This window comes from Danio rerio, chromosome 18, assembly GCF_052040795.2.
Source record: "Danio rerio strain M-AB ecotype USA chromosome 18, GRCz13ab, whole genome shotgun sequence".
NCBI lineage: Eukaryota > Metazoa > Chordata > Actinopteri > Cypriniformes > Danionidae > Danio > Danio rerio.
In genome coordinates this window covers 22,018,462-22,037,650 of record NC_141038.1, presented here as the reverse complement: position 1 = coordinate 22,037,650, position 19,189 = coordinate 22,018,462, and the positions used below count along the sequence as shown (strand labels likewise).

General features: G+C 36.2%; 1 protein-coding gene across 2 annotated transcripts; it reads right to left on the bottom strand.

Annotated features, from left to right (window-relative positions):
- Positions 1–452: 452 nt before the first annotated feature.
- On the bottom strand, positions 453–15,893 carry rapsn (receptor-associated protein of the synapse, 43kD). 2 transcript variants are annotated; one of them, NM_178305.1, is given in 8 exon segments: positions 453–525; positions 962–1,161; positions 1,289–1,342; positions 2,204–2,326; positions 4,574–4,672; positions 9,761–9,919; positions 14,079–14,417; positions 15,253–15,444. In NM_178305.1, coding segments are annotated over 8 exon segments (1,239 nt in total).
- Positions 15,894–19,189: the final 3,296 nt, after the last annotated feature.

The following is a 19,189-nucleotide window of genomic DNA, read 5'->3' as shown; positions in this document are numbered from 1 at the left end:
ATTATCTTTTAAAGTTACATTAATCATAGAACTTATGGATTATTTACACAATCTGAAGAAATTAAATAGAAAGTTATAAATAGACATTTTGCTCTGTTCAGCTGTGATAAATATTGCAATAATGTTCACAGAGGGAAACCGCACAATATGTAAATCTCTCACCTCTTTGATGAATATCCCACAATGCTGCATGGTCCAATAAAAGGCTGTTTTTAATGTTTCATACACCAACACAGCATTAAAATGTCAGTTCACAGTAATATCTGTCTCTTTGTTGAACTAATCCATCTGCTGCATTTCCACATTTTTCCTAGCTGCCATAAAGACAGAATGGGAAAAACCTCCTTTTTTCCTCTCAGAGAGCTTCCTGAATCAAGACCCTGGAACTTGTGCTCGCAGATGGGTCACGCTGATGGGATTCAGCCATTTTGTCCAAAAGCAGGAGTGCAGTCTCATACAAAACCCAGCTTCACTGATGAACGATGGCATTTTGGGCAGCCCTTTGTGCCGTTTGTCTGCAGACACCTGCATGGATGAACAGAGCCCAGTGAGCATGCAATAATAGCTGGTGGCTACAGAAAGTTATAAACACTAAACAACATCATATGATACCTGTCAACATCGGGATGGGAAAATAAGGGATACTAAGGGAACCCCTAGTTTGTAAAGGAAATTAAGGGAATCCCGCCCTTTTTATATTTCTTTTAAAGTGTTTTCATGCCCAAATACAATGAAAGCACAAAAAAGATTCACATTTAAGAGCAAGAGGCGTTCCCTGGTGGTTCGGCGATATGTGTTGCGTATAAGGAGGATATGGTGTTTATTGCCACCCATCATATAAAGATTAAAAATATGGAAGAAATACGGGAAAATACCTTTATGGGATAATAGCGGGATAGAATTGTAAAATATGGGAGAATCCTGAGAAAAATGGCAGGGCTGACACGTATGAACTACATACTTGAGGTGGAAGATGTGAGAGCAGGGCAAGGCCTGCAGCTGCTGGTTCTTCTCTCCGATAGACTCCCCACACATGCCGCAGTAGAGCTCCAGCTCCTCCACACACTGCAGGAACTTCACCACATGCTCCCTTAACTCCTCCTGCTGCTCCTTACAGCGGTAAATGCCTTCACACAGGCTGTGCACCTTCAGGATACACAGCTGGAACAGAAGAGCACAATTCTAATGCTAATACAAAGCAGGTGTTTATCTTCTGCAATGTTATGCCATCAAAATCGAAATGAAAATGAGATGTTTGTCTCCTATTCTCACGTAACAGATGCTTCACCTTGTTTCCGATTGCCTCGGCGAGATCATTTGCTCTTTGCAATGAGTCCAGAGCCTGTGGTAATACAAGAAGCACTCAAACTAATGCCAGTTGAAATATTACATACAGTCGAAGACAAAATCATTAGCCCCCGTATAACATGTTATTCTTTTCTAAATGTTTCCCAAGTGCTGTTTAATGGAGAGAATTTTCTTCACTCACTTTCATTCTGCTCATTATCTGCTTTATCAGGGGTGAACAGACAAATTTCTCTGACAATTGTTTTACACAGCGGATGCCCTTCCATCCATGCATTCTCCAATTCACACACTACAGCCAATTAAGTTTATCCAATTCATCTATACCAAAAGTCTTTGAATTGTGGGGGAAACTGGAGCACCCATGAGAACACCCACACAGATATGGCTAATGGGGAGACCATGCAAAATCCACAAAGAAAGGCTTCCTGGTCCAGCCAGGACTCAAACCAGTGACCTTCTTGCTGTGAAGTGATCACCTAGCCTCCATGCCACCCCAGAATTTTCTTCAGCACATTTTAAACAATAGTTTTATTAACTAACACATTTTTCTTTATAATTTTGCCATTGTGACTACTAGTATAATGGCAAGATACTTGTGTTCTGCCTGAAGTGCTTAACTGTAGGTTAATTAGGCAAAACATGTTACTTAGGCAGGTCATTGGACAAAAGTTTGTTCTGTAGCCAAATAATGGGGGCTAATTTACAATAACTTTTAAAATAGAATTAAGACTATCCTCAGAAGAAAAATATGATGGAAATACTGTGGAAAAAATGTATTTGCTCTGTTAAACAAACACAAAAATTAATTTCACAGGGGCTAATAAGTTTGTTTTTAACTGTATTTGTTGATCACAAATATTCACACGTTATCTAAAAGACACAATTAAATCTTGACCTTATCATATTCCTTCTGCAGAATCCAGCACTTCCCCACTCCTACATAGATGGATGCTTGTCCAAGGCGGTTGCCAATCTCTGACATTATGCACATGGAGGACTCATAGCGAGGGAATGCTTTCTGTGTTGAAGGTGAGGGCATAAAGAGAAGCATTGACATAGGCAATGGAATACTGCTGCAGGACTACTTGAAAAATAATCGTGATTATGGCTGCCACAGTTAAGCATATAGACATATGTAACTCAGTTGCCACTAAATTAGGTGGACCCCAAACTTTAGCTATCATATAGATTGGTCTGTTTATAAATGAGCATCTGAATTGAGAAGAAAGGTAGTGACTTTGAATCTGGCATGGTTGTTGGAGCCCAACAGGGCAGACACTGCTGATCTACTAAGGTTTTAGGCACAATCATTTTTAGGGTTTACAGACAATTGCGCAAAAAAGAGAAAATATCTGAGGAGAGCTCAGAGAAGAATAGCCAGACAGATTCGATTTGATAAAAGGAAAACTGAAACTTACACTAGTTATCTAAAGGTTTAAGATATACAGTTAGGTCCATAAATATTTTGACATTGACACAATTCTAACATTTTTGGATCTATACACCAACACAATGGATTTGAAATGAAATGAGCTTTAGCTAGAGACTGTCGGCTTTAACTTGAGGGTATTTACATCCAAATCAGGTGAAGGCTATAGGAAATACAACAGTTTGCATATGTGCCTCCCACTTGTTAAGGGACCAAAAGTAATTGGACAGAATAATGATCATAAATCAAACTTTCACTTATTAATACTTGGTTGCAAATCCTTTGCAATCAATTACAGCCTGAAGTCTGGAAACGCATAGACATCACTAGACGCTGGGTTTCATTCCTGGTGGTGCTCTACCAAGCCTCTACAGCAATCTCTACAGCAGTCTTCAGTTCCTGCTTATTCTTGGGGCATTTGTTCTTCAGTTTTCTTCATTGCTCAAGTTTCCTTAGTGCATGCTCAATCGCATTCAGATCAGGTGATTGACTTGGCCATTGCATAACATTCCACTTCTTTCCCTTCAAAAACTCTTTGGTTGCTTTTGCAGTATGCTTCAGGTCATTGTCCATCTGCACTGTGAAGCATCGTCCAACGAGTTCTGAAGCATTTGGCTTAATATGAGCAGAAAATATTGCCTAAAACACTTCAGAATTCATCCTGCTGCTTTTGTCAGCAGTCACATCATCAATAAATACAAAAGAACCAGTTCTGTTGGGAGCCATAAATGCCCACACCATGTCACTACTACCACCATGCTTCACTGCTTAGGATCATGAGCATTTCCTTTCCTTTTCCATAGTCTACTCTTCCCTTCACTCTGGTACAAGTTGATCTTGATCTCATCTGTCCGTAAGATGTTGTTTCAGCACTGTGAAGGCTTTTTTTAGAACTCTAATCTGACCTTCCTGTTTTTGACGCTCACCAATAGTTTACATCTTGTGGTGAACCCTCTGTATTTACTCTGGTGTAGTGTTCTCTTGATTATTGACTCTGACACAAATACACCCAACCTCCTGGAGAATGTTCTTGATCTGGCCAACTGTTGTGAAGGGTGTTTTATTCACTAGGGAAAATTTTTTTGATCATCTACTAGAGTTGTTTCCATGGTCTTCCGGGTCTTTTGGTGTTGCTGAGCTTACTGGTGCGTTTTTTTAAAGAATGTTCCAAACAGATGTTTTGGTCAGACCTAATGTTTCTGCTACCTCTCTAATGGGTGTGATTTGTTTTAATGGCTTGCTTGACTGATAGTGAAAGCTCTTTGGATCTCATCTTAATAGTAGTCAGTAACATCTTCCTAATGCAAATAGCACACTTGTAATTGGAATAATGAGGGAATAACACACGCCTGGCCATGGAACAGCTTAGAAGCCAATTGCCCGATTACTTTTGGACCCTTAACAAGTGGGAGGCACATATGCAAACTGTTGTAATTCCTACACTGTTCACCTGATTTGCATATAAATACCCTCAAATTAAAGCTGACAGTCTGCAGTTAAAACACATCTTTTTCATTTTATTTCAAATCCATTGTGTTGGTGTATAGAGGCAAGAATGTTAGAATTGTGTAGATGTCCCAATATTTATGGACCTAACTGTGTGTGGAACTAGCATCTGCAACAAATGAATGCTGCTATCATACTGTGTCTATATTGAGCAAAATCTCAGAAGAATGTTTCTAACACTCTGTTGAATCAATGCCACAAATAATCGGGGTGGTTCTGAAGGAAACAGGGATCTAAGTCCAACTTGATAATAGCAGTTAAACCTATAAAGTACCAATCAATTATAAGTAACATATTTGTAAGGATGTTGGGCATTCCAGCATAACTTACATCAACATCTTTCTGACAGCGATGAATATCAGCAAAGTTAAGCAGACACAATGCCTGAAGGGGTCGATCTCCATGCTGCAGTGCAATCTTCATTGATTCCTGATGGGGGAAAGGAGTATATCCAGTAGTAATTAATGTTTGTGTTGTCATCCACAGTTTACTGAAATTTAGCAGAGGTTTATATTATTACTTTCAATGCTCCCCACATTATAATTTAAATATATCACATTTAATTTTAAACATCTTGTCTATGTTTATAAATTAAAGCATACAAAGTTAACCTTGCTTTGATTTCTTTTGTCAACATATGAGTAATATAGTAATACATATACTAGTATGCAGTTTTAAATTTAAAAACTGTATTTTTTGATTTGTATTTGAATCATGAACTCATTTAATTAATTCAAATTACATATAGGATGGAGACACCACAGTGTTGATTGCAGGGGCAGTAGGTCAGACAATATTGTGTCTAACTTGAAAGTAACATGTATTTAACATATTTATTTCTTTGTTATATATAATTTCATAAATTCCTAAACACATATAGTAAAAGGAGGACAAAAAAAACAGAGCTGTCTGCTACACATTTTTATAAGTATAAGATGTTGTATCCAGTGGTGTAAAGTAACAAATTACAAATACTCAAACTACTGTACTTGAGTAGTTTTTCACAGAAATTGTAATTTGCTAAGTAGTTTTAGAAATGTTTACTTTTACTTTCCATTGAGTACATTTTTAGTGCAGTGTTGGTTATATCACTCCACTACTTTCCTTAAACCTGCAGTCACTACTTTATTTTTTCTTGTCTATGGGATTAGAAAAATCAGTCCTGCGAGTCCAATCAAATCGCTTATATTAGGTAAATCGAATGAACTACCTCAAGACATTGGTGATTTATAATTGCAGCAAACTGTTTGAAAGCACTAAAAGTGTCCTAAAAGATGTTTAAAATCTTTACATGCAAGGATCCAGAGACTGTTTAGATGTTGAGAAAATGACAGATGTTTACTTTATGATGACCGAAATGGCCTTAAACATCCAGCAAGCACAAGACGTCAACATGATGTCAGATTTACATTGTACCCCAACATCGTGGCGACGTTGCATTTTGTTTGGAAGTTAAAATCAGGTTAACGTCAGAACTTGACAACGTTAATGTCCAACAACCAACCTAAAATCAACCAAATATTAATGTCTAATGATATTACAGCTTGACGTTGTGTTAACGTTACTATAATGGCGTCTATCAGATGTTGGATTTTGGTTGTCATACCTGACGAGTAAATGTCAGTATTAGATGTCAATATGATGTTGGTTTAAGATGTTTGCTCGACATTGGATTTTGGTCACTTTCAACACAACCTAAAATTAACCAAACATCAATGTCATTTGACTTTGTTATTGGAAATTAAAATAACTTTGTCCTTGAACCCAGGCTAGACATTGAATTTTGGTCACCTGACGTTACGACCTAACCTAATATTAGCGTCTTATGACGTTGTGTGTCTGCTGGGCAATAACTTAATGCACTACAGAATGTTACGTTTACACAAATCAACAAATGACATGTAAATTCATCATTTTACAGTGAAAAACTCACTACTCACTACTCTTGAGTACTTTTAAAAGTGCTACTTTTTACTTTACTCCACTTGCAATACAATTTTAAGCAAGTAATGGTACTTTTACTTGAGTATAATTTTTCAAAACATTTATAAATAAAAAAAAATGTATTAAATATATTTTAAATTGGAGAATAGATAACTGTCCAGCTCAAGTCTGTAACAGTATGTAGACTTGGTATTTTAAACCCAAATATCTGATCTAAAACCAGATACTTGCCCACCCAACTTAAACAACATACAAAAATGAAACGTAGCGTGACAGCTGGAACATGGCCCGTGTTAATCCCCACTGTTAGATAGTTATAAATCACGGCTGCAGACAGCACATTGTGACAACGGTCACAGTCCAAAGCAATGACCGGCTGTGATATTTCTCTCCTCGTCATTAGCGTGGGGCAAAGGGTGAGCTCTGCTCTTCATTAACACTGCTCTCAGACGGCACCTCAGCATGATGGACTCTCGACTGGCGTATTTTTATCAGCCATAGTAAAGGGGGCTGGTCAAGAGGGCTGGCACAACCAGTCCTACAAATAGCTGCACCTGTCAGTTGTGCCATAGGCCGAGCGGCAGACAGTCAGAGGCCAGGGTTACGCCAAGGGGACTGATAAATATGATCAACATCCTGAGGGATTAAGGTGATGCTGCCTTAAATTCGTTCAGGTGATCTGTTTCCACTTTAAGATGTCCATATCTGTGCAAAGTACTATAAATATATTTGCTAATTGGCAAAATATTAAGCAACTTTAAAAAGAGCAAAATATCACTGCTGATAAATGATTTTTGCTGCTTGTTCGAACTACTTATTTAAAATGAGTTGAAACAAGACAATTCTTGAGATTTCTTTGGGACAACTTAATTGTTCTATGTTCAATCCGCTTACATTTGTTAAGTTGACTTAATCGGTTTGTGTTGGGACAACATGTGTGAACTGTGTGGAATACTGAAATTTTTTACAGTATATGGAATAAACAACTATCAGAAATAAAACCAGCATAAGGTAAAATTAACTCATGCACATTACCACTATCTTGAACACCCTTTTTTGAGCATTGTAACACTTTTACTGCATTATTCACAAAGTAATTTCTACAGTCTTGAAATGAATATTTTTAATCCTCAACTATGGAGCTAAGATAACCCAGAATGCATCGCTCATAGCATTTATTGCCACTAATATCTGTTTAATCCCTCCATGGCCTGGCCCCTGAGTGTATTTCTGAGATAATTAATATACATCACCCTGTGAGATCTCTTCGCTCTAAGGATCGACTCTAATCTTCCAATCTCCTTAAGAACATCTCCTACTTTGGAGTCTTTTCAGTGGTCACTGAAAACATACTAATTTTGTACGGCACTTTGGGACCCATTGTGGTTGGTTAAAAGTGCTCTAGAAATAATTGAGTTGAGCAATAAAACGTTTCCTTCTTTTATTCTTTTGTGACTAAAACTAATAGAAGGGCAATGCAGTCAGCAGACTCAACCTCATAAGACGTTAATATTAGGTTAGACTTAGGTTGCAGGCATCTAAGAACAGCATTATTTTGTCCAATAATTTCATGAAATGATGTTGATATTTTGTTGATTTTAGGTTGTGTTGGAAAGTGACCTAAATCTAATGTCAAGCTAACATCTTAAACCAATGTCATACTCACGTCAAATACTGACATTTATTCATCAGGCATGGCAACCAAAATCCAATGTCTGATAGACGTCATATTGGTAACGTCCACACAGACAAGACAATGATATTTTGTGGTTTTAGGTTGTGCTGGAAAGTGACCAAAATGCAACGGTTGTGTGAGATTAGAGATTAAGTCGACCAGGGGTGCGTTTCCCAAACAATGATGTAACTCGTGGCTGAACTATCATGGTATGATGCATCATTTGGGAAAAGAACTATGTAGTGACGAGTGTTTCCCAAAAGCCGCAGTTTCTCTGTCGTTTGAACCAAGTTAGTTATGATGTAAAATGCCCATAATGATGGTAACTACTTCTTCAGAGAAGAACCCCATATTTTTGTGCAAATTATATTGGTTTAGAATTTGACACATGCAAACCACTGCAGAAATGTTCTAACCAACAGGCCCATATCATATACTGTAGGCTACATTTCTTAATAAATAACCTACTATAAAATAAAAGCATTAACGTATGCTATGTTTTTTGTCTTCACAAGCTTTAAAGCAATGACTGTAAAAAGTATACTACCTTTAGAGACATAACATGAATTCTGCTCAGCTGTGTTCAAAATGACATCAATGTTTTCAAAGTGCATTGCAAAGGGAGCACAATTGTAAACCTGAAGATTCCTAAAATTGAACTGTAAAAATACTTTGAAAGCGAATTACACCTTAGAGAGATGAGTTTAACGCTTTTTTTAACATTTCAAGGTTAAATGTTAGAATGTTCTAAATGAATAATGCATGGGGGGGGGGGGGGGTAACTGGGAATAGAACACAGACAGGAACTATGTCTCTAACTACAGCTCCAGAGGTGGTTTCTGACGTCAACACAATTTTCATTTCCAAACAAAATGCAACGTCCCACAAGGTTGGAGTACATCAATCTGACGTTATGCTGAAGATTGTTAAAACATAAGTGTGACAATAAATCCATCAGAAAAGTCAATTGGTAACACTTTACAATATTAGTACATGAATAATATTGTTATTATTCCTGAATAAAGTGTTATTATGCTAACTAAACTTTATTATGGACTAATGAGGAATAAATTAACTAACATTACCTACAACATGACTCACATTAGTTCATGTGTGAATAACGGCTACCTTAATTTTTAGTACATGCTTGTTGGTAATTGATGTGTAAATTACCACATTAGTTTATGCTTAATTTAACCATCATAATCTCATGACATGTTAATGTATGAATATATCATGAATTTACTTGGAGGAGCACATCATTCTTAACCCATTATTAACTACTCATGAACTCCTTACGTGCATACGACTACACTAAATAACAATAGAAAGTGTTCTGTCAACATCAACATCAACAGTTTAACCACAGGAGTTCATGAGTAGTTAAGGATGAGTTCACTGTGATGTGCCTCTTCAAGTAAAGTATAATAAACAATAACAGCCTATGAGTTCTTGTTGGTTACATTTAGCTTAAACCTCAATGTTATTTAATACACTAAATAACAACATGAACTAACAAGTAATTAAGGTAGCCGTTATTCCCACATGAACTCTTGGGACTCATGTTGTAGTTAATGTTAGTTCATGATTAGCGCACGCCTACTCATCATCAATTCATAATAGTAATGTGTAGTTTACATACATCATTATTCATGTACGGTTATTGTAAGGCGTTAATTTGTCCTGCTGCTGCTTATTGTTATTTTTATTCTTCATTATCTACACAATTTCTAATAACGTGCGCTAATAAGTAACCCAATCTTAGTAAAGTCTAGGACTGGAGGTTTAGATATTTGATTGAAAATCTGTTATGTACATTTGACAGCCGTGAGTAAATGTTACCATGGCAGAGTTCTAGAGATAAAAATGGATGAGGGGTCATAATTAGATGTCCGTACCTCACAGCATTCCATTGCATCTGGTAGGCGCATCAGCTTCTTGTAGGCTACCGACATATGGTACTGACTCATGGCACGATACTTCAGACTCCAGCCCTTACCGTAGTCATTCACCAGTTCAGCTGCTTTGCACGGAAAGAAGAGCGCTTTTTCAAAATCCTGCAAAAAGCACAAAATATGCAGATATGGACTCCTATTATTAGAAGCACATAATATAATGTGCATAAATGATTCATGTTCCTCAAGTAATAACTGAATTTCCACCTTTCCCTGAAACCCTATGATGCTTTAGTGAATTATTAACTTCCATTAAACAGTAAACCACAATCAGTCAAGAGTTTTGAAAAGCTGTGTACTATGAGGTGGCATTTTTCTCTTCAAAGTTCATCCATCAAATGCCAAGATGCAACTTATTAGCATTACCAAATTACATGTACATATACTGTACTCTAGGGTTATCGCGATACCATTAATTCATGTTACCATGCTACACCAGCTGAAGTATTACAGTACCAAATATTACTGCAATATTTATCTCAAATTATAAAGAAAATTGACAGAAATACTATATTATAACATGCCTACTTGTATTAAATTCAATCAAATTAAAAAAAGTATTATTTTTGAACGCCACTTCAACTAAAATGTATTCATTCTTTTGTTAATTTGTAGATACCTGGCCAACAAAAAATACATTGAAATAAAGATACAAATTATACCAAACAAAGTTTGTTACAAAAAGAGCCTTATTCCAACTAAATTAGGCTATATGAAGTGGTTAAAAATAGTTTTTTTTTTTAAACAGAAAACATCAGAAAACGTAGAACCTTAAAGGGCTCCACAGACTATTAAGATAAAATGGTCTATTGTTGCACAAATGTGTGCGCTTAATGACTTTTCCACATGCAACAGTTTTTATTGATAGACTATTAATGACGATACTACCGTTTACAAACTATAGTGGCACCGCCAGAATTTTGGAGCCACAGTATCACGATACTACCACAGTACCGGTAAACCGTGCAACCTGTACTTTATGTAATACAAAGAGAAAGTAATCTGGAGGAACAAAACACAGTGAATTTAGAAGAGCTTTGGCCACAGATAGGCTTGTGATATTAATGCCAAGTTAAAACACCGGGCATAACTTTATTTCATGATAGATGAAAGTAAAGCAGTTTAGTTTACTTTAGTTTTGCTTGCAAGAGATGCTGGTTATTTTCCACTTTTGACAATAAAATATTCATTTATTTTGTTTGCAAAAAAAAAAAAAAGCTAGTTTCTTTTTAAAGAAACTTTAAAAGTAACTTTGTTTTTACTCTTAGTTCATAAATCAAGTGCAATGATGTTTTATGTAAATTTTGGCATATGGTGTATTTTTCTAATTTCTTAAATGATTGATTATTTAAAATAATTTATTATAAAATTAATAATTGTTAAAGTTACTCATCTAGATTAGTCATATAATCAATAAATTAGTTGATTTAAAGTCAGTGTAGTGTCAGCCCTATAAAGCACAAATCCAAACATATCTTTTCACTATATTCGGTATATGGATTTTTTGTCGCACAACCTTATTATTTAAAGTGATTTGTTTAAGTTCTTTTGAATGGAAGTTTCCAAAATCCTAAGTGCGACCCAAAATTTTAAACACAAAATTTTTCACATGTAGAAAAATGCATATCTGATGAATATTAGAGAGTATGTGAAAGAGAACACTAAAAGCAACCAAGCACTCAGTGTTGATCATTTCCCATGTGGCAGAGAGATTTAACTCAGGCACGGCTAAAAGGGGTCATCTTATTATTGCTCCTAGTAGCACTGACATTCTCTGCATGCCTCTCCATCACATACTTATTACAGCAGGCCTTCCTGGGAATCCAGGGGATTTGCTCTCTTCAGATCTCTAGTGTCAAGGTGAGTACAAATGCCTATATCTAGCCAAACCTGCTTTGTCTGACGTGCAATTGGATACATTGTGCACAGCATGTAGGCAGGTTTGTTAGTCATGTAAAAACTGTTTACTGCTCTTTCAGTGAAATAGAGCTTAAATAACCGTCAGCAAAAGGAATATGAAAAACATTCACTACAGTGACAATTACAAATGGAGCATTGGTTGTCAACACTAAACGCACATGCTGTTTTCTCCTTTTTTTTAGAGAAATCAATATTTTTATTTACCAAACATACATTAGTGCATTTAAGATTATTTAAACTATTATTTTTTTTATTAAATGCTTTGATTGAAATCAAATGTATCATAGTTTCTACAAAAAAAAAAAAATTAATTACATTATAATTAAGGTTTCTTGAAAACGAAAATAGAATTGTTTCGATAATGGATAACTGAGGACTAAAATACGTTCTGTTGCAACTTCAGCTTTGAATCACAGTAATAAATTATGGATATTTATATTAACATATTAAATGCATTAACACATTTTTATTTGTATCAGTATTTGACAAATTTTTTTTTTTTTTATGAAACAAGAGGCTTTTGAAAATAATCAAACAATTGTTTGACTGGTAGAGTTCACTGCAGTTAAATGTGTGGACACTCTTGGGTTAATTTATATTTATTTATTTTTATTGATGAGTTGATTGTGAAAGAAATATGGAAAACCACAACAAGTAATAAGCAAAGCTGTAGAGCATGAACTCCTTCAGTGAGTTTGTCAAGTTTAATGTCACAAGTCACCATTCAGAGTCCAAACGCTCTATCAGATATGTCAAAAGCAAACAACAAACAGACCTGCAGTTTGATGTGTATTACAGAAATATCAGATCTTACTCTTTAATTACCATACTGAAATCTCAAGTGTCAAACAATTATCTTTTATGTTTTAAATGAATAGACATAAAGGTCAGTTGACATCAAAATAATAAATTAAACAGAGGCAGTATTCCTTATATCACAACTTAACACGCAGGTGCAAAAAAAAAAAAAAAAAAAAAAAAAAAACATCCCAAAATGAAGCTCATCAAGTTTATTAACACTTTAAAACAATATAATCTAAGTATGAATCGATTAATAATAGTTCAATATTTACTAATGCATTATTAAAATCTAAAGTTGAGCTTGTTAAGTCAGTGATAAAATATATAAAAAAGATTGTTATAGCTAGCAGAATAAAGACTTTTCAGGCTTATACGCAGCTTTATTCTGTGAAAAGACCATCCTGGGTGTACTTATTTCTTTTATTACACAGCTACTTGCCACAAACATAAAACTTAGAAACAAAAATATATTGTTCTGAGCCATAATAGTTTATTAATTCAGTGGACATAACCAAAAACAGTCACAAGTCACAAGAACAGTGAAAAACTCAAAGCTGACTGAAATGAAACTGACTAAATTAAGCATATTGATCTTATTCTGCAATGCCGAAGTGCACTTGTTTTAGATTTTCTGATTCCGTTGCCTAAAAACGCCCAGGAATAATGAATGGCCGAAAACTGTTTGCATGACTATACATAAAAAGTAGACTAATATGATAAGAAAATGTCAGTTTGCAACAACAAGCAAGCAGCACAACAAGCTGTTTTTAACGTCTAAAAATCAACGGAAGTCAATGAAACCGGAAGTCTCGAGCCAAAAAGATTCCAATGGCTGCACCTGCTCAGACGTCAAGGATAACGTCAATACTAACCTGTGTATTAATCATTTATAAGACAGCACCAAACAGTCAAAAAGACAGACAAGCAGATATAGGTAAATGGATTTGAACATGTTCACTGACAGTCAAGGTGATTCGAAGTTCCTGGATAAGCCTGTGTTACATAGCAGTTGTTATCTCAGAATAGCATACCTTGGAATGTTGCAACCAATCAGAATTAAGTATTCCAATCGACCAATTACATTAGTTAATCACAGTGAGTTGACTGTATTTTTTAATTAATGTTAACAAATATAAATAAATACTGTAATAAATGTTTTGTTTATTTGTTCATGTTAGTAAAAAGCTTAACTCATTAACCAAATCGACCATTATTTTAAAGTGCATTTCTTTAGTAGACAAAGATTTGACACTTTAAAGAAGCCTAAATGTAATTTTTACTCTGCAAAATTTCCATTTCCATAATCCTCCATTCATTATCTATTAAGTTTGATAACCTTATACTCTCCTAAATGCTCCTAAACTCTAAAGTGCTGACTTGTTGTAGCCCAATATTGGGTCAAATATGGACAAATCCAACGTTGGGTTGGTATTATCAATTAAATTGAAATGACACTTTTAAGAATGTACTACTATTCTAAATCATGCAAACATAAATACACACATACACAAAAAGATAAATGAGATAGTAGTTGTTATACCTTAAGCTGGATGTAGAAGTTGCCCAAACTGCAGCAGACCCTGCACTCCAGCATCTTGTCGTCATTATTGTGAGCATATCGTAGGGCCTTCTCATAGCTCACTAAGGCCTTCTGGAAAACACTTAGGCCCAAGTAGGCATTTCCCATGCTTAAGCACACTTGCCCATTGAGTTGCAGGCTAACAGTGGTGCCTTGCATGTTTAAGCAGGTCTCACAATATGAGACCGTCTTCTGGAAATCGCAAAGCTTCTCATTGCTGCGTGCCAGGTTCAAATAGCCCTCCGTCAGGTAGTCCGGATCCTCCATCTCTCTAGCTGTGTTTATTTGAGCGAGGGAGAACTGATGGATGATTTACATGTACATGAGGGAAGAAAACAATAGAGATTAGTTCATTCATTAAACGATTTTATCAAAAAGTACAGATAATAATTAGATAATATACAAAAAAAAAAGAAAAAAAAATCATTCAAGGGTTGCCCATCCTATTGCAACCTGATATAACAGTAGACAACACAAAGTACTAGTGCTAAAATTGTTTTCATGCCACAACAGACATCAAGCATACTTTATTATTATTATGTGAGAGCTACAGTTGTTTAAACACATCATAGTGCAAATGAAGTCTTTGCTGAACTTGGGAGAGCAGTTCCCTCTGCTAGGAGGTTTATGTCAACAAGATGCTCAGTGCTGAGGATCATATTGCAAGTAGCTCTCCTTACCCTTCATGTAACTATGGAAGGTATATATTATATGCATGTTATGCATTGGTACATATTTCAGTAGGTCAGAAATCTGCATCCCTGGGGTTACCAGCAAATTAGTGCAAGCCATGTCTTTGGTGCATTTAGTCATTTTACAAATCCTGGGTTATTTCAACCAACACCTGGCTAAAATATGGACAACTGCTGGGTTACAAATTTAAGGTACATTTATTGTCCAACTTTAACCCAATGGCTGAGTTTGTCCATATGTTTATGAAATTTGGGTTGAAATGCATAAGAATTGTTTGTGTATGACTTTTGAAAAAATGATTTTTATTGGCACAATGCAACTTGCAAGTCAGGGTAGGTCCACTGTTGATTGTCTTTGATAATAGTGGAAAACAAATCTGAAATGCTCATTAGTGTTGACACAAAAAAATACAGTAAGAAAGCAGAAGAAAAGTGGCTCATACCTGTAGCATCTCCTTGTATTTTCCCATTTCCGAATGTGCTGTTATCAGACACCCCAAAACCCGAAACTTCCCCCCAGGATCAGATGTCTTCCTTAACACTTTCATCCAAACATATAAAGCCTTTTCTGTGTCATTAGACTGGTAGAGCTTCAGTCCCTTCTCAATCTGCTGTTTGGTTTGGTCCTGACCCATTTCTGCTACAAAGTCCCTCATAAAAATAACCATCCGTCTGGCTCTTCGGCCCTCTGGGGAAGTGCAAGCGTACCTTTCTTTTGTGTCTTTCACCACCAGTGCACCAAAACAAAGACACGTTAGCCAAAATCCACCCCAGAGATCCTCTCCCTCTTGCGTCACTGCTCCACAACTCTCAACTTTGGGTGTAAAGAGTGGTTGAGGAAACTGGATCCACAGCTTGCAAGGTCTTCAGAGTCCAGATCTCCATTGCTGATCACTTTAAAAGAACTTCATAAGAATCACAATAACATGATTTCGTGATGTTAAAGACCCAATCTTAGTCCCCTCTCAGAAAAACGAACGAAAAAAATTGACACTAAAGGAATAAGTCCCAATCCAAGGTGCTGGCAATGAACTCCCAGAATATCTACTCCCTCCACACCCGAGGGGGAGGAATTCTCTATACTCTCAGCCCTCCACAAACCACCCCTTCATCTTTCTCCTCCCTCCCACTGCAGTGCTGGCGCTACAGCAGATGGCCTTGTCACTCTGGACCATGTGTCTCTGCTGGAATCCAGCTTCAGCCTCTGAAAAGATCCAAGGTCACTAAAGACGCTTATCCACTGATCTTCATACCAAGACTAGTGCTGTTCACCTCCACATCCGCACTCCGTCAAGAGGCTGAAGCAACTATGGGCAACCCTGAAGTAAAAATAATACTCATATTTCAGCAAATATTCTGAGGATCGGACATGATGTAAACAAGTCTAAAAACAGCCAGATATTTCACAACAGTGAGGCAGAGTGAGCTGAGTGCTCCTCATAGAGGGTGGCAGTTCCTGTGGGTGGGCCTTAATAAGCCTCCCAGCCCCCCAGCATTGGTGTCAGCAACTGATGCTTAGAATAGTTCACAAAGTCGGACATGGTATTTGTCTTAAGTTACAGTACCGCTGCTTCTTGAAACACATCAATGGGATCGAATTGTCGGTTTCCCGACTAAACCTGGCTTTCTTTGGCCCTTCCAGCCCCCTTTACACCCAGCTTCATGGATACAAATAGGGAGCATTTACTGCCTTGCCATTCACAAGATGGCTTATCTTACCAAAGTAAACATCTAGTGGATGTAAGTCACGTCTTTGTTATAACACAATTCCTGAAATGCTAACACAGCCTTTGGGACTGTAATATATATAAATCAAAATATAAGCTAGAAAGCACAGTAACACAAGTGTTTATGCTATGTTTACCTTATGTAAAAATACCATCATTTCACTGCTATAATTATGTCAACCAGCCATAGCTCTCCAAAAATTCCCAGTTTTAATTGCAAATGATTTTTACCAATTAGAATCTCCTAATTATAACATGACATGAAAGCAACTTTATTATTTCGAGTTAAAACCGAGTTTTAGGAAAAACATACTTCTTACATATTCTACCTGCCATCCTATCACCAATCCAAATTTTAGTAATAACAAATATTAACTTGACTTCTAGTCGATCATTTGCTATCAGAAGTGGCTTATATGAAAGACAAAGGTGTCTAGATTATGCTAATTTTACCAAAATAAATTTATGTACATTATAGAATATAAAGTCATGATGTAGTGGAAAAAGGAATTAATATCGTGCATGACTCCTATGAGCCTGGAGGACTGCATCCATACATCTCTGAAATGACTCAAATAGCTTATTAATAGTCATCTGGAATGGCAAAGAAGGCGTTCATGCTGGACTCCCAGAGTTCATCAAAATTCTTTGGATTCATCTTCAGTGCCTCCTCTTTCATCTTACCCCTCAATAATGTTCATATCTGGTGACCGGGCTGGCCAATTCTGGTGCACCTTGACCACTTTGCTTTCAGGAACTTTGATGTGGAGGCTGAAGTATAAATTTGCCCTCACCTGTGGTTTGTAATGTAATGGGCAGCCCAAATGTCTTGATACCTCAGGCTGTAGATGTTGCCATCCACTCTGCAGATCTCTCACACGCCTTCATACTGAATGTAACCAAAAACTATTTTTCCTTCAATAAACTTGACTGATTCTTTGAGAATCGGATCCATGCGGATTCCAGGAAAAATCTACCTTCTGCTACTTTCCCAATTGATCAACTAGAAGCCAAGTTATTATTTGTTGATCTTACAACTGAAACAGGTTGACAAGACTTTTGTCAGGTAGTGTACATACATATTATTTATATTCTGTTTTTGGAATTGCTGTCGCTTGAAAATCAATGTTCCCCCACATATTAATCCACAAAAATTCCCCATTTACGTCATAATTTTGTTGTCCTAGACCGGTAAGACCTGTAAATTGCTTCCCCTGATTGAATTTATTTTAATTTCTATAGCATTTTTACAATGTAAATTGTGTTAAAGAAGTTTAACAGATGAAGTTCTAGTAAATTGAAATAGCTTCAGTTTTTAGAGTAACTGGTCAAGCTTAGGTCATTCTGAATGTGTATGTAAACAGGATCCTATGTTATCTTGCTTCATGCTTCTCACTGCTCATAGTTTACACAGAGTTAACAGTTAATACTGGATATTTAAATGCTTGCATTTCACACTGTACATCCCTAAACTCCAGTTCAACATCTTTATTTAGAGGTTTCTGGCATCAGTGTCATAAACAAATAAAAGTACAACTCTTTAAACTGTTTAGAACAGCAGTAACAAGCAAAGATGTTTTGTTGTTTCTACCGTTGTCAATTTTATAAAAAAAACATGCAGACCAAAACATAACTGGACCCCACTGATTTTAATTGGAAGGATATGAAAACTTTTCTTCTTTCAGAATATCTTCTTTTGTTCAGCAGAAGAAAATCAGAACTCAATTCAGTTTAATATTAATATTATTGTGTGGCTCACAGTGGCTAGAACTGTTGCCTCACAGCAAGAAGGTTGCTGGAGTCTGCATGTTCTCCCCGTGTTTGTGTGGGTTTCCTCCGGGTGCTCCAGTTTTTCCCCCAAAGTCAAAAAACTTGAACAAAGTGATTAAATAAACCCAATTGATCGTAGCTTATGTATGTGAAGGTGAGAATGTATGGTTGTTTTCCAGTGCATGTATCCAGCTGGAAGGGCATTCACTGTGTAAAACATGCTGGAATAGTTGGCGGTTCATTCCACTGTGGCGACCCCTGATGAATTATTGAAAATTATTGAACGAATGAAATTTTTTATTGTAACTGTTTACTCAAACCATGAAATGCATACGTTACTTTATGATTTAACTCAAAAGAAATGTTTATTAAATGTACAGAGTTGAACACCACAGACATTTATTTAAAAAAAATTCAGTCACTTCAAAGTTTTTAGTAACAATATTATGAACCAGCCTCAAAAGTTCAACAAGAACATGCTTACTTGCATCTCTGGCAGATGTCAAAATTGACTACATCTTTATATACTGTACGATGATACGAAGTAAAATGTAAACAGTTGTAGAATACAATTTGCAGACCAGCATAAGGAGGAATCCAACTCAATTTATACTTAGCAGACATAAACCTCTGACAAATGGGATCTGAGATGACAATTGAGAAAAGTAGGAAGATGAGATTTCTGACAAGTGTAGATTTTTCAAAAGATATCATAACAATTGTTATATAAATGGCCCCTGACCATTAACTTCTTGAAGATGTTTTGCATTGTTAATCTGTAGAACATTTCCTTATGTTCAGTGCATCTTTGCAGACATTTAAAGCACACCATATATTGCATATCATCCCTCATTAGGGGGTGGCTACTACAGTCGAAACCAGT